Below are 27,241 nucleotides of genomic sequence, written 5' to 3' on the forward strand. Positions count from 1 at the left end.
GCCACCACCACCCACCACCAATGCTACCACTGCCGCCACCACCCACCATCGTCACCACCAATGCTGCCACTGCCGCCACCCCCCACCATCGTCACCACTGCGCCACCACCTTCACCCACCATCATTACCGCCACTGTCACCACCCATGCTTCGTCATCATCACCATCTCCACCGCCACCTCCACCCACCAACATTACCATCGCCGCCACCCACCACCATCATCATGGTGACCACCATCACCATAATCACATTTCTTGACTATTTCTCTTATTTTTATATTAGTGACTCTAGATATACACATTACATTCGGTATTTGAATTTCATTGTTCTTTTAAGCTAGCCAAACGAAAAAACAAAATCACAAATAGAAAACAAAATTTTTTTAATTTCAAATTCCATCATTTTGAATCCTTAGGAGTGTTAAATTTTCTCATCCAATCTGTACATGTAAAGGGTGGATGACTTGTTAGAAATTAAATACTTTGCCCACAATCAACATCTTATATAATAAGGAAAACTAACGAAAAATTCTCAAAAACTTTAGTTTTAATGAAAAATGACAAATAAAAGTGTAAGTGAATAGTACCATGAAGGGTAAAAATGTGGTTTTTCGTTAAAAGTGCACAGTACCGGGAGTATTTTGTTAAAACTCCCATAATAATATAGGATAATGCTTGTGTCCCATGGACTTAATCACTTGTCTCCACTTACAATTAATAAACGTTTATCGTCCGAACATTATAATCGGAATTGTTCATTCTTTTTATCATGATCTAAAATTCATATATCTGCAAAAAAATATTTAATTTGACGATCATTTAGTCATCCATATGTGTTAAACTAATCAACGGTTTTGATAACAAGTAGCATCTTTATGATGAACCGTGTATTTGTTTTTGCATATATGCTTATTCATGCTGTCATGTTTCGCAGTTTTGGGTAAAGATTAACTCAAACTTTTTAAGCTTGATCTATGAGATTGAGCAATGATGTACTATTCTGCTCGAGGCCCTAAAAGGCTTATAGGATATCTTTCAACGTTAATCGTAGGCGCACTTGGTCTTAATAATATTTTGCTATTTCAGAAACGATAACAATAACCAAACCCTAGCCCTAGGCAACGTGGATTGTCTTTGTCAAATTTGTTAAGAGGGTGGTGTTGACCTTTACTGGTACAATATATACATATATATACATATTGCTTAACCATAGAGCAACTCCACTCCTTAAGGCGATAATAGCCTAGGCTAGTGAGCAATTGACAATTATTATCTTAGTGAGCAGTAATTGTCCGAAGGCATCTCTTGAAAATGAATTGTCTATATATATTGCTTAACCATAGGGCAACTCCACTCCTTAAGGCGATAATAGCCTAGGCTAGTGAGCAATTGACAATTATTATCTTAGTGAGCAGTAATTGTCCGAGGGCATCTCTCGAAAATGAATTGTCCAAACAATTACCATTAAAAAACTTAATAATATTTTTAATTTCAAATTCTCTTAATTTTTTTTTTCATTTTTCTGTGTTTTCTTATATTTTTTTTCTTTCTAAATGAATAATATAAACCATTGGATTACAATTTTTCGCAATCCAACGCCCCCAGGTTTAGCTACGTGGGCTCAACCCTTTTTCAGACGTTTTTCTTTTGTTTTATTTTTTCTAAATTAAAAAAGGAAGACTAATGTAGACTGTCGGATCTAAGAAATCCAACAACCCACCGACACTTTTGGGTCGGTCACTCTCCCCCACTCGTGCTTGAAGGCCACATGCATGACGCAAAAAAAGAAAAAAAAGAAAGAAAAAAAACTATGGCTGACGTCAGATCACCTAGGCAAGACCTCAAGCCATTCTCGTCCGACTTGCTCAGTGGGAGATGAGCCCACCCAATAGGTGGGGCAATTGACTTGGGCTGGAGCAGATTTTGAAGGGGTTGGGGAATTCAATCGTCTAATAGGTTAGGACAATTTATAGGAGTGTAGTTGCTCTTACCGGAGAATTACTATATAAGCAGCCCTCCTTCCCCTATCATTTTCCCCCAACTCTCATGAGTTTATATTCATCACATCCTCTTTCAACTTCCAACAAGATAATATCTTAACTACAGTCATTGCATTTACTAGGATTTGAGCCCTTATTTTGTAAGAATCATCACAATCTAGGGTTTGATGAACTTTTTTATTTAAGTAAAGATTGTATAATATATTCTGCAATTTCTCACTATATATGTGGAATAGATTCTATCTTTTCAACTTTGGCGGTTAGGATTCTCCTCTTCAACCCACTGCATTCTAAATTTAAAACCCTCGTCTTTCTTACTGTAAAATATAGCTCACATAATTTTTTTTTCCAACAGTAATTTATTTTCTTCATCTTTTCGATTTTTACCCCGACTATCTAGGGTTAAAAAAATTAGCAGGACCATTTCATTAATGATTAAAATAAGCATGTACGTGGATAACCATGACGTGTTAAAAGATATTGCAGGATGACAATAGGAGACCAAGAAACAGGATAGGTCAGGAGTCGGGCCATAAACGATCGAAGTAATTAGCTCCAGCTGCCTGCTGCTACTCCTTAGTCCTCACCACCTAACATTTAAGTCCTCGCCACGTACTTTCATCTTATCAAACTGTGAAGAAGAAAGCCAACCCTTTGGATTTCCTCTACATTTTAATTCAATAATACAATGTTCATGTAAAGAAAGAAGAGTGATATTCACACGTTCATTTTTACTCTTACAATATTAATTTTTTATCATTAATCTTCTTTAATTCATCTGATCTGATGACCGAAAGGTGTGTGAGAAATAAAAATAAGTGTGTGGATAACATTACCCTTATAGAAAAACTTACACATAATGTTGTATTGTTGAACTGGAACGCCACGATGACAATAAACATATTCGGTTGAAAAATATTAGTACTTAAGGTTTATTCTATTGTTTGGGTATTTGATATTTTACGGATTATGGTTTCTTAGGCTTAGATCTGCATAAATATAGCTTGTAATTATATTGTGACAATTAGTTGATCAGAATGTAATCCTTTGGTTTGTAGCCTTCATGACATTCTTTATTTTCAGTTAATAAAATTACATTCATTTATAGTCTATTTGTCAATTTGTTCAATTGTTATACGTAGTCTGATTTTCAACTTATTCTATATAAGTTCTTCTTGTGTTAATATGATGCATATGCATGTCCTTTTTGCATTGCATTTTAAGTTTCTAACCATATATATATATGTAGGACCGATATGTGACATAACTTTGACACACGTTTTTTTTTGGGATAAATACTTGATCAGTAAAATATGTCGAAATTAATATATGTACGAACTTATTCTCAAGCAAATGTCTTCAGAAAATAAATGGGTCAGGACAGAAGGTTGGAGTAGATATTATGGCGGTAGAGCTAGCTAGTGACGGTTATGACTTCCTCGATAACTATTATTGGTTTCGCCGTTTGGAGTTATTAATTTTTAAAATTAAGTATCGATTAACGTGTTTATTTTATATTGATAACATATAATTTGGTTTTAAATTTGGTCTCTTTAACATTATTTTTTGATATCGTTGTAGGTAAGAGTAACATTGATGTTTCTAAAATTTCATTTAAAAAAAGATGGGGAAGGCGGGGAAGAGTAACATCATCTTCGGTAGTAAGTTGGGAAGAGTGTGATCCATCATATACACTCCAGTTTGAATTTCGTTCATGTAGTTTGATGAATACACGCGACACTTGAACCTTTGATGCTTGACAATGACAACTCACCCATGCTCATTTATCACTTAACTATTAGTGAATCACTTCCGCTATTAATTTACACTAAGAGACGGAATGAGAGTTTGAACCCATGATTCACTGGGTTGAGGAAGGTCCTAACTAGACCTGGCATTTTGAACCCGACCCAACCCGTTAATATTAGTATTTGGATAGATGTTTAACGGGTCGGGTTGCTAACTGGTGAACCCGTTAACAACCCGTTAAATAACAGGTCACTTTGGGTTAACCCGTTAGACCCGTTAACACTCGTTAGGACCCGTTAGCATCCGTTAGTTGAGGATGTTTTAGTAATTTCAGTGAAGTCTTAACAACAAAAAATAAACTCTATGCAAATAATAATAATAATAATAATAATAATAATAATAATTGTTAACGGGTGAAACGGGTCGGGTTCAGATGATCCATCAACTTAACGGGTCGGATCGAACTCGACCCAAACCCGATAAACCCGACCCGTTTACAAGTCTAGTCCTATCGACCGGGGCAATCCATCACTTGCAACTTCTGCTATGAGTTAACATGCAAAATAATTGGTGAGTTTGCTATCTACTGATTTATTCTAAGTGCAGATAAGAAGCGCCGAATCAAACAATCCCAAATAGCTTGCCATGGAAGAGGATTGACTAACAACCACAGAAAGAATAGGTTCAGAGAATCAAAGACTGGGGAATAGGTGACACCCATCAACAAATTTCCCCACATCATTCCTCTATATAATGAAAGGGACGTATCTGGTAAGTCCATAAGAGATAGTTGGAGTCGGTTTAGCTTGCAAGAAAGTGGCTACTTGGTTTAGAGAGGGAGAAATAGAAGATTAATACCTTAAACGACATACAATTAACCTTTGATGCTTGACAACTCACCCATGCTCATTTATCACTAAATTATTAGCGAATCATTTTCGCTATGAGTTTATTTATTTATTTTTAGTACAAGTAATATTCTATACTAATTTACACTAAGAGACGGAATGAGGGTTTGAACCCATGATTTACTGGGTTGAAGAAGGTTCTAACTATCAGGGCAATCCACCACTTGCAACTTCTGCTATGAGTTAACATGCAAAATAATTGGTGTGTTAGCTATCTACTGATTTATTCTAAGTGCAGATAAGAAGCGCCGAATCAAACAATCCCAAATAGCTTGCCATGGAAGAGGATTGACTAACAACCACAGGAAGAATAGGTTCAGAGAATAAGAGACTGGGGAATAGGTGGCACCCATCAACAAATTTCCCCACGTCATTTCTCTATATAATGAAAGGGACGTATCTGGTAAGTCCATAAGAGATAGTTGGAGTCGGTTTAGGAGAAAGTGGCTACTTGGTTTAGAGGGGGAGAAATAGAAGATTAATACCTTAAACGACATACAATTGATGTAGATTATGTGGATTATTAGATGATTGTGTTGATATGTATATGTCATCCTTTGACTCCAAAAGCGGTGCTGAAAGTTATTTTTACGTCTATATATATTGAGTCAATTTTAACGTCTAACTTGTAAATTGGATGCCTAAATGATTTTCGATTTACATGATATTCTTTTTGTAGGAAACAAATGGTATGAATACTAAGTGACACAGTCATGATGGATTATCCATTTTTGTGGTACATTTAGATGACTAAAGGATTTTCGATTAGAACGATATTTTTTTTTTTTTGTAATGATTATCTTCAAATAAAGATTAATGAATTGATCCAACGGCATATTTACACTAATGGATTAGGAGAACAAATTTGTATTAGATTCACCATTAGCGGACCTAGAATTTTGTCTATGTGGGGGCGTTAAAAAGTTGATGAAGTTATACATTTAGGTATACAATTTTAAAGTTTGAATGTTATTGAGAGATTACAATAATGTTATAATTAACCTCTACATATCTAGTGTTTTGAAATATGACTTTCCCTGCTTAATGGATATCAAATCAATGGTAAGTTTTGGGGTATATGGTAAGTTTCTTTGTCATAACGAGCCACACATAAGTACTTGTGGGGGCTGGATATGTTAACAAACAACATTTGGGGGCAGTTTGTTTCTATACATTGGTAGTTGCAAGCACAATTTCTCCATCCAAGTGTGGGTAGCTGCATCACTTACCTTCATGGTCCGTTAGTACTGAAAATAAGTCTGAGACCATGATTTTCAGGCCAAATTAAGATGGATCGGAATATGCATACCTTAGAAGTCCGATCATAGACTCAACAACCTCCGATGCAGAGCTGACTAAACGAAACAGTGATGTCACTATTATCCTGTTCTAGAATCAATGGACGAAGTCCGACAACTTTGCTGAGATAGACCATACTTGTTCCACAAGATTCAGGAGCCTATATAATCCAGTAAGGAATGAACAAGTTTCCTATAATCTTGGAACAAGTAATCATACTCCTAGGGTGATGCAATATCTACTTCCTAGATATCCTCTGGGATTCTCCCAGTATAATAAGGATTCTACTATCCTAAAAGGTCATCTCCTCAATTGGTATAAATACGTCATTCTAGAGTTCATCTCTGGTAACACAATCTCTTCACACTTATTCTCTTGCCTATTGATTAAGTCTTAATATTGCTTACTTACTTGACCACTGGTGAGCCTTTGACTGGCACACTCCCGGTCTTTGGCTTTGACTGACACACCCCTGGTCTTTGGCTTACTCACAATTGTGTGTGTTCTTTTATAGGTTAACAAGTTTGAGCATATCTACCACTCACAATGGTACACAAATTTAGTTCCAACAATAAGACTTCTCACTTATAAGTGAAAGAGTACTGCTATGTCGTATTATTAGGTGGCTTAAGTAATAAAATTGTTGTTGAACACTAATCATGCACTAAACATATTAAAAAAGAATGAGGATCCTCGCCGGATCCTCTTTGTCATTTATTCATCGTACATTGTGCGGTAAGAAATAATTGTAAATTTTTTTATTTAAAATTGAATATAAAGAGTATCTGATAAAAACTGATCGCACGATGAACAATGAACGTATGTGATTGAAGGATCTCCGGGATCCTCACACAAAGGATTCGGCGAGGATCCTCACACAAAGGATTAAGCGAGGATCCTCTCTTATCAAAAGGATGAAAATAGCGGAACGGGATCCCCTCCGGACCCAAAAAATATGAGCCTAATGATCAAATGATTTGGACCGTTGAAATTTGATCCAACGGCTACAATTATTATAACTTTAGAGGGACCCCTATTTAGAATCATTTAATCAAATTTCAACAACCGGATCATTTGATTCTTAAGCTCAGATTTTTTGGGTCCGGGGGACCCAAGTCCGAGAATAGCATAACATTTGGGATCCAACGACTTTCTATTAATTAAAAATTAAAAATTTCTCAAATATGAGAAACAGAAAGCAATTGATGCAACTTAACCTGCATTAATATAATCAATAACTAAAGTCTTAAAAGGGATAAAATCGAGGGCACTACTCTCTCGAGTCTTGATGGATCAAAAATAAGGATCATAATCCACAGTAGATTCGGAGATCCACATCTTCATCATCATGATCACAACTCTTTCTTGGAGCTTCCATAACTCTTCTGATGGAAGTCCATGAACAAAGCCAAAAGGGAAACATAGAAAAAAATGTTGAAGCACCAACCCCAGATCCCACAGCAACCAGAACCATTGAAATGGTAGATGAGCATCCAGACCAACCCAATAAAGCTTGACATGAACTGAAATATCTGAAACTCGGTCACCCTTCTCTTCCACTTTGGCCTCGCCCCTAGCGCAGCCAACAAGTAGTAGGTATACATCACCACGTGAACCGTCGCATTTGCTACGATCACCGCCGGGAACAGAGACTGCGATGTGTGGAGCCAAATGTAGCACATGACCAGCACCATGGTGTGGTGGTAAACGTGGAGGAATGTCAGCCGCTGGAAACTCCCGCTGAGGATGATAAGGAACGTGTCCACGAACTCGTAGATTTTGGAGAGGTAGAAAATGTACGCCCAGAAGAAGAGAGGCCCGGTTGGCGGGGTTTTGGGCGGGAAGCAGATGATCCAGAAGGGGTAGGGCGCGTAGGAAAAGATGGTGACCAAGGAACCGACGGCCATGACGAGGGAGAGGAGGAGGAGGTTGAGGTTGTGGAAGGCGGTGATAGGTTTGAGGCGGCGGGGTTTGATGAGGGGGAGAGGGAGGTGGGAAAGGAGGAAAGTGAGGGCAAGGTAGGAAATGATGGTGAGAGTGAGAAAAAGCGGGGAGGAGGCCGGCGTTTCTCCAGGGCTCCATGAGAAGTGGAGGATCACTGGGTGCTTCACCAACCAATACTGGAAGGTACTTGAGATGTTGAGGTTCATGTTGAGGTCCAGTTTCCGCCCTCGGCCGTCTGTCGAGTAGTAGAGGTGACGGTGACGGTGGTGCCCTAACACAGTAGTGAATGAGACCAAACAAGGAAGGAGAGGAGAGAGAGTTGAGACCCTGGAAGTAGGTTTCGGGGAGGAATGGGATGTCTGTGTCTTGTAGTGCGGGAAGCAAATGGGCGATGAGTATTTCTAAGGAGGCAAAAATTTAACCATCATTTCACAAGTAGGGCCACCAATGCAGGTGGCAGCTCTGAAGCTGGCTGCAGTAGAACCCCATAGTCAAAAACCCATGAACCAACTTCTCTCTCTCTCTCTCTCTCTCTCTCTGAAGTCCATTTATTTCTGCATGTGAGAATTGCAAAACCCTAGCTAACTAACCAGTTTTTCCACCAAGTAAAATAAAGATGCGATGGCGCATGGGGAAGTAGCTAGTAGGTCCAAATTTACATTCAGTCAGCCCATCGACTTTCCTCTAGCTTTTAATGAGTTAGGGGGGAGGAGGGGTGGTCTCTCACTCTCTCACTCACCCTCTCACTTGTTAATGTGGTGGTTGACACTGGACACTTAGTTGAGTGTGAGTAATTTTCATGCATTAATACACCATTTTGCAACTGTATGTGGAATGCAGTCGTACCTTTTCTACTTCTACTTTTGCGTAATTTGATTTCTATGGATAGCTCTCTGTTGTGCCCATTTTATGAATGAAACCCTATGCATCCATCAAATCCATCTCACCAATTCAAAACTAATAAAATTAATGTCTAAAGAAGTAAAGTCAGTGTCATCATGTGGGCTTGTTGTTAACAACTTTAGCTCAACCATAATATAAAAAGTAATTTCTTGATCTAGCCAGCACCCGTTCCCGATCCTTATTTAATTTTGGAACGTTTCGGGTCATGAGTCGGGACTCAGGACTACTTTTTTGTTGTTCTTCTTCTATAGGAAGATTTCTACGATACAGTGGACTGTTGAATTAATTCTCCGATTAGATTTGAACTTGGAGATTCAATGACAGTTGAAAAGAAGGAAGATGGAAAAAGAAGAAACTCGGCAACTGGTAGATATATGGCAGAGTTCAGGAAAATAATAGGTCAACATTGTCGTGGTCCATGTCTTAAAGTATTAGGTTCCCATTCGAGTTTTAGTCTTTGAAAATTTGAGAAAGATGGAGATCTGAGATTGAGAGAAGGACGAGAGATCTGAATTTGTTATTTGTAGTTGTGAATGACGGCAAATTTGGACGATAGGGGTTAGGGACTTGTAGCGTTCGGAAGAGGAGAATGATTTGTAAGAGCTCCAGACAGATGAAACATTGGTTAGTGGATAAATACCATCAAGTATGTAGATTTCAATTGATAATTATTCATGCTCGGTGTTTTATGAGCCCTACTTATTTGAGGGTAAAAGGTGCGATGAGTTGACAGAGTTTAAATCAAGGTTCTAAAAGACGCTAGACAGTAGTTGGACGGTGGGTTGGGGGCCTAGTGCTTAGGCGGCTAGACGGGGGTATAGGTGGCAGGCTAGGCAGATTAAACGGATTTAAGTAAATTTATTATATTTTATATAAATAAGTGTCTGCTTGTACTTAAAATGTCAGTTTTTATAAAAAAAAAATTCAAATATATTTGAATTTTTTATATTTGAATTTATTTTATAAAAACTGACATTTTTTGAAATTAAGGGTATTTGTATTTACTTCAAATTTACTTCAAATATATACAAAATCTCACTTAAGTAGACACGAATACCCTTAAGTTTAATATCCAAATAAACTAAAAAATCAAAACCCTATTAGATGAAGAATTAGAGAGTCTAACGGGAAAACCCGAGACTTAAGAAATGGTGGAGACCTATGAATAGAGAGTGAAGGCATCAATTGCTAGTAGGAAACAATGGAGACTTGTGTAACCCTAAATGACGGTGAGTGTAAATAGTTCATTTTTTTACATTGTTTCCCGTTTACGTTTTCTCTTTATTTTTGTTATTAAAGAATGAACAATCAATCTTTGTAACATTATTTGTTTCAATTTTCCTTTGTATGAAGTAATCTCCTTGGAATCTCTAAGTCTTCAATTGTAATTGTTTCGTATTGACATATACGCATTTCGTCACATACTGAAATATTCTATGAAGGCAATTCGTGCATCACAATTCGTGCAGTTATCTATTTCTATAATTACTTGTTTGTGCAAAGGTTCATGTTTCTTGCTAATAATGTACATAACAAACCTCCATTTGTAGTTTTTGTAAAAGTTTTGTCATGCCTATTCAATATAATCAAATAGAACACATTCATGCCTATTCGATTACATGCTAAACTGTTTTGTGGGAACCATGTGAGAAAGAAAGGTTTCTTCGAATATTTATTAAAATAAAATTGAGAGAAACTTTTATTCTTCATTGGGAAAAGAACAGTAAGAAAAAAAAAAGGAGAAATTTTTAGTGAGAGATTATAGCACAAGAAGTCTTTAAGTCAATAATTAGTTACTCATATAAATTGAGGGTACTTGTGTCTATTTAAGTGGAATTTTGAATATATATGAAAGTTTTTATAAAAACTGACATTGCAAATACCCTTAAGCTTTTTACCTAATAAATTAAAAAACCGAAATGTTTTAGCAATGTCAATCTTCCATTGACAAACGAAACCTAATTTTTCTAGTATGCTTTTTGCAATTTCTAATAAGAGAACCGTCTCTCGATTCACTAGCAGTCAATGATAACCTTCAAAACAGAATTTGGACACAGACAACAGTCATAATAATGCAAAGGTGTGGAAAATTAAATACGAAGCACATATAATCCAAAGGAGAATTGAGATAAATAATGTTACATAGATTGACAGTTCATTCTTCGATAAACATTCAATCGAAGGAAGAAACTACAAAAACAAAGAGAAAACGTAGACGACGAAAAATGCAAGGAATTAACCATCTACACTCACCTTTGTTTAGGGGTGCACAAGTCTTCACTAATAATCGATGTCTTCCCTAGGTCTCCATCATTTTTTAGGTTTTGACGTGACAAATCTTCATCTAATAGGGTTTTAGTTTTTTAATTTATTAGGTTTAAAGCTTAAGGGTATTTGTGTCTATTTAATTGATATTTTAGATATATTTGAAAGTTTTTATAAAAACTGATATTTTTGAAATTAGGGGTTAATATTTGACTATATTTGATAAATACTCAAATAGGGAGAATGACATATAGATTATAAATTATTAGAACATAATGCAAAATGTAAGTTATCTATTTTTTGTTTAAGTGAGAATCGAGACTTAGGCGGGTGCCTAAGTGGGTTTGAGTGGGCTAGGCGGACGCCTATTTAGGTCTAGGCACCGTTACATAATTTTGAAACGCTTAGGGATTAATTGGGACAGTGATTAGCTACATAGTGCCTAGACGGAGTCTAGACACAGCTAGGCTGAGATTTTTAGAACAGTTGGGTAAATATAGATGAGGTTGAAGTATTTTATAAAGATAAGTAAAGGACATAAAGAGGAGCCCAGAGGAGAGACTAGTGAAATGAAGTGCAGCTTTCAGCATAAACATGCCCAATTACCAGATCAAGATTAGGCTAACAAATCACAAACTAACCAAGAATCAAGAACCATACCTGCAGGACTTGAAGAAGATGAAGCCATGATTGAAATCCAGTGAAAGTCCTTCTGCTCTCTATCAAAACTCGTATGTGCTCAACCGACAATAGGCTTTCGATTCAATAAGAGCGTGGTTTTGTGAGAGCAGAGGTCATCATATTTATAGGCATCAACTGCAACCTTAGTTCCCTCCCCAATAAAAACATTGCAAGTATTTCTTTCAAAGCATGCAATGTATTTGTGAAGTGAAGAGAACAACCAATATCAAACTACCATGAATTTGCAGGAATTTCAATCATACTCCACACATACATAGATATCTGTTTTACCCTTACTCTCAAGCCAGTCCTTAAATACTTCACAATCTTTCTTAGTGACCTTTAGTTTTGCACCAGAAACATTTGAGTTTGGTTATATATGTCTTTATTTTAACTTTTAGATTATCAGTGTCTTAGAGGAGTCAGTAGTTTTGGCAGATTTAGAAGAGTTCTTAGAAGACTTGGAACTCTTACCAGAAGCACCATTGGTCCCTGTCCCTTTCTTGCCTTTTTCAGCATGCACCAAGTTCATGTCATCCACTTCCTTGCCATTTTCTTGCTGCTCCCTGTTTTCCTTTTGAACACATTGAGCAACGAGTTCATCAACAGTCCAGTTATTATTTTGGGTGTTGCATGACACTTTGAGTTGCCAATACTTTGGCGGCCGTGCTTGCAATATCATGAAAACCAGTTGCTTATCACTGATATTTACATCCATTGAGTTCAACTTCTCAGCAACATTTGTCGATTTCATCACATGGTATTGATTAAACCAGTGCCATCAAACTTGAAAGTGGTCAAGACATTCATCCAGTGACTGATCTCAGCTTTCTCAGGCTCCTTGAACTTGTTTTCAATGGCTCTCCGATAATACACAGCTAGGTCATGCTTTTTGATGCCTCCTCTCAGAGTGTCCTTCATGCCATTCAATGTGGAAAGTGCCACCTTGTTAGCTCTAGTCCATCTCTCAAATTCTGCCTTGTCATCATTGGTGTTCTTGTCAGTCAATGATTGAAGTTGAGGTGTGTCTAGTGCAATGTCATACTCATTCAAAGTCTGCAACAATCCAATCTCACGTCTCCATTTTTTGTAGTTACTACCACCAGAGAATTAGAACACTTGCCAAGTTGATTGTCTTTAGAGAAACTGCATGACCAAACAATGAAATCATTCTAATGAACCATTGGTTCTGATCAGCTCCCACACTGATCAACAGTGAAGTATCCTGCAAGGGCACACGTATAGGTGACTGACCGTATTATATTAGTCTCCTATTTTGCTCTTTCTCCATTTCTCTAAGTGGTCAATTGCCTTGTTCGTTAACGCAGTTCTCTTCAATTTATTGTGTTCTGGTTTCAAATCATTCCTCCTCCTCTTAGTGTAGTTTAGAACAGAAATTTCATTTGTATTAAAAGAAATACAAAGTAAATGTCACGACATACATGCACCTAGGTCCCACCCACTCACTGGATATATAAAAGGGCAACACCAAGCTAAACATGCTCTCCGCTTTTTAGAGGGTCGGGAGAAACGTCTTTCATATGTAGCCTTACCCCTTGGTTTATAGGAAGACTGTTTCCATGACTCAAAAGCGTGGCCTTTTTCGGTCATAAAAGTTTAACCTTTCTGTGCTCCAAGGCCCACCCTCTACTTGGAGATATATAGAACTGGACTAAAATATATGCAACGTTCAAAAAAATGAAAGCTTCTAATTTACTAAAATTTCAAGATCAACATAGTAGTACAATACACTTGCGATCAAGGTAAGCGAAAAGCTATATGAAAGCCGAAAAATAGAAATCTTCTCCTTAAATTTGTCATTCAGCAATCCTCTTTCCAGAGATGCAAGAAATTTCTGCACAAAACACCTCTTAAGATCCTCTCGTGTAACGGTTTGGCGAGCAAGTTGTATCTCCGTCAGGCAACAAAATTGGACTCTGATTACATTCGATTAAACTACGCTGAACTTGCAGTCACCTTCTTCCGGACAATCCTCTTTCTGCGTGTCTTAGGGGTTGATGTTTCCCCGTCAGCAGAGTCCACAGTCCCCTGTTTGATGCCGAGGAGTCCAAGGCCAGAAACAATGGCATTCTTTGATATAAACCATTTTGACGAGGGCTGATCAAGATTTTCAGAAGGCCTACTGTAAACCTTCAAAAGATCATCAGAGTGAACCAGTGGATCAGCCTCCACCCCAAGCCAAGCCAACCTCGACCGCTCTCCTAATTGCACATTCAAAATCCTGTCCACATTCCAATTTAAGAGTCAAAGAATCGCTCTAGGTGGAGCAATTTTACTATTTAAAGCAAGACGTAAGATCTACCCAACAAAAAGCAAGACCTAGAAGAATTATACGAAGACGACCTTGGTATAATGATGACAGATAAATCTGTCCTGAAAAGTGAAGAAAGAAATCCAAAAGTCTCTGGATGATGCCGCCAGAACCAGAGAGATGCAAAGTTACATGTACAACTTAATAGAGAAATACTAGCTATCTCACTGCAGCATGTACTAATTATACTTTAAACTTAGCATTTAACGTCTCAAAAACATCGATTATTATTTTTCCCTAATAACCCTTAGATTGACATGCAGAAAAACTAAAAGAGTATAAATGATTCTGTTTTTCTTTAAAATTTCTACTTGCAAGGCAGCATTTTGTTCTGAAGAGAGTTGCATAATCACAATTTTCATTTTTTTGGGGAGTTGCAGTGCAAAAAGGTACAAATAATTGCCATGTTGCTGCACCATGGATATTATTGACTAGGAATCCATATGTGAGATTTCAACCAATTCTAAAGCGAAGCAACACTACAGCTTAGAAAGAACTGAATACGGCATCCATGATTGCCATATTAATTATACCCTTTTCAGGATATCTTTATATTTCTACAGAACTATGGCCATGGTTTGAGTTTTTCATGTTATGCAGCTTTTTGTTATGTGCCATGGGAATTCCCTGGTGAGAAGGACATTCAGGACCAAAGAAAGCACAAGGTGACTGGAATGGTCCGGGTACTCATACTAACTACTGTACCAAGTCAATGAGAAGTGGTGGTGGGATTCAGGCGATCATGATTAAGAGCTTCAGAAAAACTGGGGATTGCTCCACAAATCTGGATAAAAGGAACCCTATTGCACGGGATTCTCATTGATCTCAGAATTGTGTGACTAAATTTGAAAACAAGGGGCACTATGCTGGCCCCAACAGGCACCAGCGAACCCAAAAGCTGACAGAGCTAAAACATTTTTTTCATTCTGGATTTAACATTTTAGATGTATCAAGGGCAGAAATTACGTTTTCGGTTAAATGCTTAGTTTTAAGTGCAGAAGGAATACACGTGGCCAGAGAAGAATGAGGAAGGTAGAAAGGGACAGAAGGGAAAACAAGAAGGATTCATATGTAATAATTGTAAGAATGTATGACCATGAAAGGAAAACCTTCTAAGCCTTTGTGATGTAGAACTGCCGTAGTATTAGGGTGAACAAGGGTGTGACGGGACCGAGAAGAAGTAAAAGATCGAGGAGACGAATTAGGGGTTGAGGAGACGAAGGGAAAGGGGAAGAAATCAGGGAGTTCTAGTAAGGAGATTTTTCATTCATCAAAATTAAATTAAAAGATTACAATCTGCTCTATTTATAGAGACAAACTTTGAAAAATTAGGAAAGCAATTTAACTAATAAGAAATCCTTTAACAACGGGGAATTCTTAACTAAAATAGGAAAACTAATAAAAGGAAAGCTAATCCAAGTAGAATTAGGAGATGCATTCTGCATCATTCTCCCCTACTGAAAAGAACTCGACACAGGCGAGTAAGCCAATATTAAGGACAACGACGACGTTTGTAAGTATGGATGATAGGAGGACGGGATGCTGCCAAATCAAGATCCTGAAGAGCATCCTGATAATGGTGCAAAAGACTGGAATCCAACTCGCGAAATTCAGCTTCTGTAATCCAAGTATCCTCAGTAGCAGGCTTTCCCACCCAACGAACCAGATAACGGGTCGATCCTCCAGTAGACGAAGTCACAACTTCATGATCCAAAACGTCAGCAATCTGCTCTGTAGGGGCAGAAATAGTGGACGGAAGTCGTGGTGCCATAGGAGGAATGGAACTCTGAGCAACATCCATCGACAGAGGTGGAGAAAAGGTTCCCCGATAAGGAGATAAGTCAGAGACATTAAAAATGGGACTGATCTGCATCGTGGCAGGTAACTCAATCAAGTAAGCATTGGACCCAAGCTTCCTAAGGACACGATAAGGACCCATCGAACGAGCATGAAGCTTTTTAAAAGATTGCTTAGGAAAACGCTCAGGACAGATCCGCACCATAACAAAATCCCCGTGCTGAAACTCCTGGTGACGACGATGAGCATTGGCGGCCAGTTGATAACTGTCGGTGTGCATGGCTATTTGCCGACGGACGTCATCATGCAGTTGTCTAATATGTTCAGCAAACGACGTAGCAGAGTCGGAGGCGCGGGCAGCCATAGGAAGAGCAACTAGATCCACAGGTGATCGGGGAGAAAACCCGTGAACAACCTCAAAAGGACTTTTACCGGTGCTTCGATTAACTGAGTTGTTATAAGCAAACTCAGCCACAGGCAACAAGAGATCCCAATTACCAGGCTTATCCCCAACTAAACAGCGAAGTAAATTTCCAAGACTGCGATTAACCACCTCCGTTTGTCCATCCGTTTGGGGATGGAAAGCGGAGGAAAACTTCAAAGTAGTCCCGAAAAGCTTCCACAAGGTTTTCCAAAAATAACTAACAAATTTGACATCACGATCAGAAACAATAGAGACAGGGAGGCCATGCAAACGAACTACTTCCTTAAAAAATAATTTGGCCACATGAGAAGCATCGGTATTTTTGGCACAAGGTAGAAAATGCGCCATTTTAGAAAAGCGATCAACTACGACAAAGATAGAGTCATGGCCGCGACTAGTCTTAGGTAAACCAAGCACAAAATCCATACTAATATCCTTCCAAGGAGCATGAGGGATTGGTAGAGGGGTATACAGACCTGTGTTACGTTTGCGAGCTTTAGCTAGCTGGCATGTGCGGCATTGGGAGAGGAGCCGAGCAACATCACGTTTTAACGACGGCCAATAGAAACGATCTTCCATCAAGGCAATGGTTTTATCTTTACCAAAATGTCCAGCCAAACCACCACCATGTAGTTCCCAAATAAGGAATTCACGAAGAGAAGTACGAGGAATGCATAATTGGGTTTTCCGAAACAAGAACCCATCCCTTGTAATAAAGTCCACATACTCACGACGGTTACCGTTGGAAACTTCATGGAAAATAATTCCAAAATCTGGACACGACGAATACTCGGCCTTAATACGATCAAACCCAGTGACCTCAACTGTCATTGTGTGCAAAATAGTAGCCACGCGACTAAGGGCATCAGCTGCCTTATTGTCAATGCCTGGACGGTGTCGTAAAACAAACGTAAAGATCTGTAGATATTCGGACCACTTGACATGTCGACTGCTGATGGTGCGTTGAGAGTGGAGATATTTCAAAGCTTGATGATCGGAATATAGCACAAATTCGTTTGGCAATAGGTAATCTTGCCAATACCGAAGGGCCTGTACCACAGCATAAAACTCCTTGTCATAAGTAGAATAACGTTGCTTTGCTGCATTAAGTTTCTCACTAAAGTAGGCTACTGGATGTCCTTCTTGGCTAAGCACGCCACCAATTCCGACTCCGGAAGCGTCGCATGCCACTTCAAAGACTTTAGTCAAATCAGGATGTCGAAGAACAGGTGCTTGACTCATCTTTTGCTTCAAAATTGTAAAGGCCGTGGCAGCTGCAGGGGTCCAAAGAAACGCTCCTTGTTTCATGCAATCAGTTATTGGTGCCATAATAGTACTGAACCCGGGAATAAATCGGCGATAAAAAGAGGCGAGACCATGAAAGCTGCGTGCCTCTGTTAATGTCGTAGGTGTTGGCCAACGAGTAATAGCCTCCACTTTAGTGGGATCGGTGCTAACCCCAGCTGCAGAAATATTGAACCCCAAAAATAGAACTTGCGGTTGAAGAAACGAACATTTGGGTAAGTTAGCATACAGTTTTTCCGCTCGTAATGTAAAGAAGAGCGAGTGAAGATGTTTGAGATGTTCTTCTCGAGAGTGGCTGTATACAAGGATGTCATCAAAATAAACCACCAGAAATTTGCCAATATAGGGCCGTAACACATGAGTCATCACCCTCATAAACGTGCTAGGTGCATTGGACATGCCAAAGGGCATAACAAGCCACTCATATAAACCATCAGGGGTTTTAAACGCGGTTTTCCACTCATCTCCTTCACGAATTCGGATTTGATGGTAACCACTGCGAAGATCTATCTTAGAAAACCATTGGGAACCAGCCAAATCATCCAACATATCCTCAAGTCGCGGTATTGGGAAACGATACTTAACTGTAATTTTATTTATGGCGCGACTATCCACACACATTCGCCAGGAGCCATCTTTTTTTGGTGTAAGGAGAACTGGAACAGCACAAGGACTTAAACTATGACGAATAAAACCCTTAGCCAGCAACCCCTGGATTTGTCGATTTAATTCCGCTCGCTCAGGTGGGTTCATACGATAATGGGGAAGGTTAGGAAGTTGTGAACCAGGAACAAGGTCGATGGCATGCTGAATCTCTCGTGCTGGAGGTAGTTCATCTGGTAAGTCCTCAGGTATAACATCAGAGAATTCCGTGAGTAGCTGCCGTATGGGTTCGGCAAATGGAGTGGGGGTACATTTGGAGACCGGTTTAAGCAAGAGAGCAAAGACCACACCCGTGTCTTGTAGTTCATGTGTAAAATCTACAGGTGATAAGATACTTAAACGATGCTCCGAAGCCTTCCCGTTTAAGGGCAGTATCGGTTGAACCTCCTTAATTGGTTTGATGGCTGGGTTGGAAGGCTTGAGTGTTATGTTTTTCCCTTCATGTTGGAAAGTATAGGTGTTCTCTCGGCCGCAACTTTTGACGTTACGGTCATAAAGCCAAGGCCGGCCTAGTAGCACATGTGCAACACTCATAGGTAGGATATCACAATAAAGTTTCTCGTGACAGGGACCCAATTGAAGAGGAACAAGACATCTTTCAGTAACAGGTAACCTAGTTTTATCTACCCAGCCGACTTGAAAAGGATGGGGATGTGGTTCGGCCTGAAGGTGAAGACGATCGACGGCAGCTTTAGAAATAACATTCAGCGTACTTCCCCCATCAATAACTAGCTGGCATCGAGTGGTACCGCAAGGGACATAAGTCTGGAAGATACTTGTGCGTTTCCATGAATCAGGAGGTGGAGGTGTAGATGCTGAATAAATACAACGCATAACACTCAGTTGTTGCAATGCTTCTTCCTCACAACAATTATCAAGGTCGGGATCATAAATAGGTTCAAGGGGCTCCACATACTCGTCCACACGAGGGTCCTCAGTGTTGGAGCTAATATTTAAAGTTCTGTGGGGGCAACGGGAGGCGATGTGGCCCTTAGCATGGCAACGATAGCATTCGAGGTGAGTAGCCGTGGATAGGGCTGGTCCCTTCTCTGTGGCAGGTACCGTGGGAGCAGGTGGACCAGTGATGCCATATTTGGAGCTTGGATTACTGCGGTTTGGAGCAGAAGTGGAAGGATACCCGGGAGTCCCGGTGTACCTACGTTGTGGCCGCAAAAAGGTTTCAGCTTCCAATGCATGGCAATATGCATCTTCCAAAGTATACGGACGGAACCGACGGACTTCACGCTTGATATCGTCCCAAAGACCATGAATAAAACGAGACATGGTGATGTCGGGTTCTTCACGAAGCCCCGCACGTATTTTGTGTTCAATAAAACGAGCGTGGAATTCTGTAACGGTAAAACTTCCTTGTGAAAGGGTCCATAACTGATCATACAATTGATGGCGATAAAATGTAGGAAGATATTGTTCGCGAAGCTTGAATTTCATCTCGTCCCAAAGAGTCACAGGCTGTTGTCCCAGTTGGTATAGTTGCTCCTCCACGGAATTCCAATATTGTCTAGCGGCTCCCTGTAATGTCATCTTACCAATGCGTAGTTTATAAGCATCCGTCAAATCATACCAAGCAAAATAATCTTCCAGGGCTTGGATCCAATCAAGAAACATCGTAGGATCCCCACGACCATCAAAAGTAGGAGCGATAGGTTTGATGTGGCGGATGATCTCGTTGTCAAACTGGCGAGGTGGAGGAGGGTACTGATCATGTGGAGCGGGTGGGAGGTTGAGAGCCTGAGGAGTCACTGGAGGAGGACCTATTGTGTGTTGAGTATAATGGAGTGGCGGCATAGACCCAGTGGAGCTAAGCGGCATTCCGTAGGACATTGCCTTTAATTTAGGATCCACCGGTGGAGTGGGCAAAAGGCCACTTGTTGGTGGTGGCGTAGACGAGCTTGGGATCACTGTGGAGGAAGACGAAGTTGCAGCGTGTTCAACCCGAAAGTGGTTGATAAGTAACTGAACGGAGTTTTGAAGTTTAGTGATGGCAAGGTCCGTCGTTGAACGATGGGCGTGAGCCTGTACCAACTCTTCTTTGAGGTCAGTGCTGAGTTTAGAGAGTTGGGTTTCTATGCCCGCGATATCGTCCGTGACTTTGTTTTGGAACGTATGACATTGTTCTGCAAGGTTGGCCACGGTTTGGGGTGCCATGGCAGGGATCAAACGCCAACGAAAGGGATTGTAGGCTCTGATACCAAATTGATGTAGAACTGCCGTAGTATTAGGGTGAACAAGGGTGTGACGGGACCGAGAAGAAGTAAAAGATCGAGGAGACGAATTAGGGGTCGAGGAGACGAAGGGAAAGGGGAAGAAATCAGGGAGTTCTAGTAAGGAGATTTTTCATTCATCAAAATTAAATTAAAAGATTACAATCTGCTCTATTTATAGAGACAAACTTTGAAAAATTAGGAAAGCAATTTAACTAATAAGAAATCCTTTAACAACGGGGAATTCTTAACTAAAATAGGAAAACTAATAAAAGGAAAGCTAATCCAAGTAGAATTAGGAGATGCATTCTGCATCACTTTGTATAAGCAATTTAGCAGTGTATGATTTGAATACGAGTGCCCAAATAGAATGAAAAACATACCTCAGTGTCGTGCTAAAAAATAGGGCCACTCCAATAACATCAAAATGATTCATCATTGCTCTGTCAAATCCACATAATAGCTGATATCTCAGGTTCGCATATAGTCCAAGGAAGGCACCATAACCAAGTGCATTTGCTTTGACAGATGGGATCGTCACAGATAACCTGCCAAACAAGTTAACAATTGAATAGGAATGAAAATGCTTCAACAAACCTAGGAACTAAATTGTTTGAGCTAGTACAGGAATTAAATTAGTTGGAACTAATAATAGGAGAGGGGAGAGGGAAAATGTCTCTTCTTATGGCAAAAGACAATTACCAAATTATAACCATCAAATTTATCTCAGGTTCTATTGTTCAGAAATCTATCTTTAATACTAAATTAATAGTTCTACTCTCCTGTTTAAGTAACACAGATAACAGAACTCAATTACCAAAACACAAAAAAGTAGTACATCCAAATTAGTGCTGCAATAATGACACTTTCTTATGGGGGTGAGAAAATACTAAAACAGATGCAAGAATATGAACAGAAACACAGGAGGGAAAAATAAAAGGAGAAAGGGTTATTCCACTAAATGATTTTAATAAATAAAGATCTTGTACTAAAAAATAACACATTGCACGTCATTTGTAATTTTGTATAATGAAGTTATTGACTAGCTTAAAACATTAAAGTACTATGTATAAAAGGTCGTACCCAGTGCACAAGGCTCCCGCTTTAGTACTATGTATTAAAGTACTATGTATAACATAGAAAAAAAGCATATACAAACTATTACATCACAAAATCATAAAAACATGCTGATATTTTATTACTAGGTGACTTATAATTCAATAATGTAGCAAAGAAGCCTTCATTAAATCAAACAACTTTAACAAGATATTATCCGTCTCTAACACCTACTTACACCTGCTTAGTGTGTAATTAATATTAAGTGCCTAAGAAAAAATAATAGGAGAAAAGACAGACAAAAGTATTCTGAAATTGTTAAAGCTTTAGGAAATGGACTAAGGGTTCATAGAACAAAAAGGATAGGACTCATGGTTCTTTTAATGATCGATGTATAGATAACAAAAACAGGTTAACAATACAATACTCACCTTCCTTCTTTTTTATGGGCCAAAAAATTTGCTAAAGAACCTTGCACGGCTCCAGCAGTTAGTCCAACCATACACAACTCAGCAGCCTTGTAGAAGAAAGAGTGAACTCTCTTTTGCAGGTCAAATTCCCTTAGTGGGTAGCTCTTCTCAAATATATTGTTGGAGAGCTTCTGTAACGTATTTTGCAAATCAAACTTGAATGTGTTCCCGTATGAACGACAAGGAGCAAGTGACCAAACAACAATAGCATTGCACGCTGTTACTGTGAGTACGTTTATAAGCGCCAAATCCCATTCTTTCTTTATCCTGTTCTTCGAGTAAAAAACAACATCAATGAGTCTAATATATAAAATGCTTCAGAAAATTTTCATGCTTTTGTCATAACATGGACACACACCTGCCCTTGCGATTCTTTAACTCCCACCAAACTGAAGAACCAATTGTTGCAGCCTGCTCTAAAAGAAACCTATATAAGAAAGCAGGATCTGCCAGCATTCTGCACAACAAATTATAATACACATCAATATTAAGGATACAAATAACCATCAGCGTCTATTAAATATTCAATGACACCAAAATATATCTCCAAGGGAAGGCATATGAATATGCACTGTCACTGAATTACATCATATCCATCTATCCATCGCTGCTTTTCTTGTATCGTTAGATATCTGATTCTTCATACAATTATTACTAACTTTCATTTCTGTCTCTTCATTTTTGTTGTGTTTTCCACCATGGCCTTTGCAGGAAAAATTCCCTTGGTGTGATACATGTTTCATTTTCCTTGCAGGTGTTCAACGAGATCATTACTGAAACTGCTGTTTGTTATATTTGGCAGCTATGGTGCTTAAATGTTGGTCCAATGCTCCTTAATCAGACGAGGTTACTCGTGTTGAGCTGTTAAATTTCATTAATTCAAGGTGGCATGGCTGAGCCATTTAGGGCAGCATAAGCAGAATCCAGTGTACTTCCGTGTTTTTTGTTTTGTGTTCTTAGCTTCTTTATATTTTTGTAGTTTTTTATTTTATTTAGAAGAATGTAACAAGCTGGATATGTATCACCTAAACCCCAACTCACAGGTATGTTTAAGAATAAAATTTATTATAATATTTAGGAATATAAAAATTGGTTACCTTTTTTAATAGGTAGTTCACAATTGTGACACGATACTCATCCATTAAACCCAATAGGAATTATGATTAATGTAAGTAAAATCCGTCAAGGATTATTACAGTCAATGTGTTTCATTCTCTTGCTATTTTCTTAAAAACGACCCAGATAAAATGAGTTACTTCAACAATATGACAAGATACCTCCGTACTTCAATGGATCTTAGAGACTCAATTTCTTAATAGCCTACTAACATCTAATCTATCACAGCATTGGTGTCATGAAAATGTCTTGATGTTTGCAGATAAAGTTTTCTACAGTTTTATATTCCTGCTCCTACCACTAAAAACAGTTTCCTTTATGGAAACATTAACCGATATGAGATTGGAAGCTTACATACCAAAATAATTAATAAAAGTTTATTGAAAGATGCTAAAAATAGTATGACTTAGGAAAGTCCAGAAGGTAATAATTAGCAAAAGGATAGACTTGAGACTTAAGAAACTGCTCTAAAAAAAAAATAAAAAATCACCTGCCAATGAATGCTCTTGATATTCCATCAGGAAGCGCACGAGAAATAAACCTAGTAGTGGTTGGCCTTGCATTGGTCGCTAAAAATCTAACCATTTGAGCAGAGCTGATCAATCCCTGGAGACAATATTTCGGTTAGTATCAAGCCAAAAGTGTTCTGTTTCCTCCTTATTTGTGTTTTTTGGGTTCATAATATCTAAAAGAAAGACTTCATACAAAACATGATATCAAAAGTACTGATACTGAACCATTTCATAAGCTTGCCGGAACCCAGCAGGTAAATCCATCATTGTCCTTTGCCACTCATTCAATACCGCATCTACAAATTTTCGATCAAAGAGCTGCAGAAAATATCATAAATGATCAGTACACCCATAAATTTCAAATTAACATAACCCAAAGAGAAAAATCTTTCAACGAATATGCAAAAATGCTTATGTCAATAAAGGATATTCCCAACCTCTTCAAGAAACATCCTCCTTCTAAACAGACCACCTTCATCTCCCTCGTCGCCATCATCGAAGTCATCAAAATAATCATCATCATCGCCATCATCATCACCTCCATCACCACCACCATTATTTATTCTCTTTCCAATATCTCCACCACCTCCCCCAACTGCAGTCTGCAATTTCAGTTTTTAGCATTAGCACAAAATACTGAACAGACTAAACAATAACATGCCAACTTATATGGCCAGGCTTGCTTGATTGAAATCAGAGGCCAGAACGAGAGTCAAGAATTTACAACTGTCTAATTTGGTAGCACTTGAATGGTTAGGAAACCTTAGAAAAATTTCTGGTCTAAGAATCAGTGTTCTTGATATTGATATTTTCTTAGGGTACAATGACATATTTTATTAGGTGTTTATGCATAATCTGCATCCGATTTACAAATTCTAATACATTTCTACTTGCATGATCAAAATATTATGAAATGAAATCAGGTGCAATTTCACACACAAGAATGATAAGAGAAAATAAAAGAAAAATTCTGATACACAAGAAGACAACCAAAATCTTGGAAAAGTTGAAGATTGCTTAACAAATAGAAACTTAGTATAACTTTTAGGATCCTATTTTCATATATTAGCTCGTTCAATGTTTCCAACACTTTAAACACCAAAATTCACTCAATTTCGCCACTAGCACTATGGTCTAGTAGTGTTCTTCGTAACTTGTACATGAGAGATTTTAGGTTTGATTCCCATGAATGGTGAGTTCGATATCAAATTATGGTTGGCCCAGTGTGTGGCTTAGCTCAATCCCCCACTCCCAATTTCGTTGCGAAAACTATGAATTAGCGAGGAGGCATATTACACTACACCTGATTTTGATAAAAGTAATTTCGTTCATTCTCCTAAAAAATCGTATCTCGTTTACAATCTCTATATTACTCCAGTATCCAGCACCTAGGTCAAACATTTCTAAAGGGAGTTTCTTTTCCATTTCCCACATTTTCTCACCAACCAAACAACTCAATCAACTCAAACAAAGCAAGAAACATTCAAAATTTCACTGCGAAACTGACCTCGGGGCTAGACTTGGATTGCTTCTGAGACATGTCGAGCTTGCCCTTCTCAAGAGTAACCGCACCGAACGCACCGTACTGTCCCTTCATAACCGGACCAAACCCGCCGGGGACCGACGGCCCCACGAAGCAGCGCTCCAGCATAGCCATGGAGTCTCCGTCAACAGCATCGGAAGTAGACGGAGGCGGCGCGCAATTCGCCTTCAGCACCAGGCCCCTCCGCTCCATCATCCGAAGCTGGGCCGGAACCGCCAGCATCGGCTTCGTCGGGAGCTGCGTGTTTATAGGCATAATTTGAGCCGTCTGGAACACAGCGTGCGACATTTTTTTGTTTTTTCTTACTGTTTCTGAATTTTTATTTTCTGTTTGGATACCGAGAAAATAAGAGGTGATTTTCTCGGGAATTTTCACTTCTCTGGAGAGAGAGAGAGAAGTGAAGAGACAAAAGAGGGAGAGAAGGAGTTGGGGATTGGGGGTTTTGAGGGGAATATAGCCGGCTACATGACGACAACCCAATCCGAAAGCGACGTTTTGCTTCGTTTCTCTTTTCTTTTTTCCATTATTTTTCCCCAAGTGGGTTGACTCGGGGTTTTTGGGTGAGTCGCCTCGGCCAGCCCACATTGGTCAACTCGAACCGAACTGAGTTGAGACTAAAAAGATGGTCAAGGAGCCTCTCTGGATCTTCTTTGTTGAGATTTAAGAATCAATTAATCATGTCCGTTCATTTACATCATGAAGTCAATTTTCGTTAAGTATTATTTATATTCAATTTTAAATTTTAAATTTAAAATGTTTTCTAACAGCACGATATTAGATGAACGAACGTGATTGATTGATCTTCCGAATCTCCACAAAGAGAATCCGTTGATGATCCTATTCCTAAAAAAATTGAAGAAAATCGAGTTGTCCAAAACAAAACGAAACCGGCTTTTGGAGTTCGGTTCAGACCAAACCAATATATTTATAAATATATATACTTTTGTTTACAATACATGGCCTTTGTGAAAGCCCAAACTCATTCTTTTTAAAGCCCAAATACCAAACCCTAGTCTAGTCCTACCCCCCCTTAGCTCAATTTTCACTAAGGAAACCGCAAGTTTTTACGGTTTGGTTCGGTACGGTTTTGAGATTAAAATCGAAATGAAACCAAACCATTTGGTTCGGTTCGGTTTTGTTTTAAACGGTTTTGGTTTGGTTTCATTGTTTGAAAAAACTATTATGGTTACCTAGTTGTATCTCATTTCATTTTTGTTGATGCACAAAACCGGAGGTCTTGGAACAACAGAAAGTGTCAGGTTTTGTGACCTTCGCTTGGTTGCTTGGTTGCTTCAGTCACTAGTGAGGATAAGTACGTAAATGAATAGAGACAGAGAAGCAAACACAGGATGTACGTGGTTCACCCAGATTGGCTACGTCCACGGAGTAGAGGAGTTCTTATTAGTAGTGAAGGGCTTACACAAGTACAAAGGATCAAGCTCTCAATTTAGTGAGTTCTTGTGAATGATTTAACACAAAATGGCATTAGGCAATATTGTGGGGGAATGACCCCTATTTATAGAAAAACTTGTAGCTTTGTCACATTGACATGTGTCATGTTGTGATTGGTTCTTGATGTCGACACGTGCTGCGCTCTGATTGGCTTCTAATCTTGACACGTGTCGAGTAGTGATTGGCCTCCTGGTCGGAGGGGAACTCTTCTGGGTCCTTGACAGTATAGCGTTGGCCGGTGCTCGGTAGTTTCGGGATTGGTCAAGTATGGTACAAACAGTGCTCCCCTAAGTTCCCGAGTGAGGGAAACTCCTCGGTTGGGGACTTGCAAGATCCAATCCCTTGAGTAATCACGAAACTTCTAAGTACCGAAGTGTGGTCTGATCTTCATCTGCCCTTCTCTGGAAGTACCTTTCCTCCATCCGGGAATGGTGTATTTAGCTGATGTTGACGCACAAGGTAATGTATCAATTTCACTTGAAGCTTACTTGTAGTTTCGGGCTTGGTCAAGTGCGATACAAACCCTATAGTAGGAGTCCCCCAAGTCGCCGAGCTAGGAGATCTGCCGAAAGGGGTGACAGACAAGGTAAGCAGTCAAACT

At 39.0% G+C, this 27,241-nt stretch overlaps 2 protein-coding genes across 2 annotated transcripts; both read right to left on the reverse strand.

The window, feature by feature from the left end:
- Window positions 1-6,991: 6,991 nt before the first annotated feature.
- LOC103441884 (uncharacterized) lies at window positions 6,992-8,288 on the reverse strand. The gene has a single exon (XM_029107337.2). It carries the CDS (start codon window positions 8,103-8,105, stop codon window positions 7,308-7,310), a length of 798 nt encoding a protein of 265 aa, XP_028963170.1. The 5' UTR covers window positions 8,106-8,288; the 3' UTR covers window positions 6,992-7,307.
- Window positions 8,289-13,437: 5,149 nt separating this feature from the next.
- On the reverse strand, window positions 13,438-25,684 carry LOC103411030 (protein RETICULATA-RELATED 1, chloroplastic-like). The gene is made up of 8 exons (XM_070826078.1): window positions 25,153-25,684; window positions 24,083-24,247; window positions 23,871-23,963; window positions 23,624-23,739; window positions 22,376-22,474; window positions 21,979-22,284; window positions 20,875-21,039; window positions 13,438-13,990 (listed from the first exon to the last, which is right to left on the reverse strand). Exons 1-8 carry the CDS (start codon window positions 25,474-25,476, stop codon window positions 13,705-13,707), a joined length of 1,554 nt encoding a protein of 517 aa, XP_070682179.1. The 5' UTR covers window positions 25,477-25,684; the 3' UTR covers window positions 13,438-13,704.
- Window positions 25,685-27,241: the final 1,557 nt, after the last annotated feature.

This window comes from Malus domestica, chromosome 08, assembly GCF_042453785.1.
Source record: "Malus domestica chromosome 08, GDT2T_hap1".
Taxonomy (NCBI): Eukaryota; Viridiplantae; Streptophyta; class Magnoliopsida; order Rosales; family Rosaceae; genus Malus; species Malus domestica.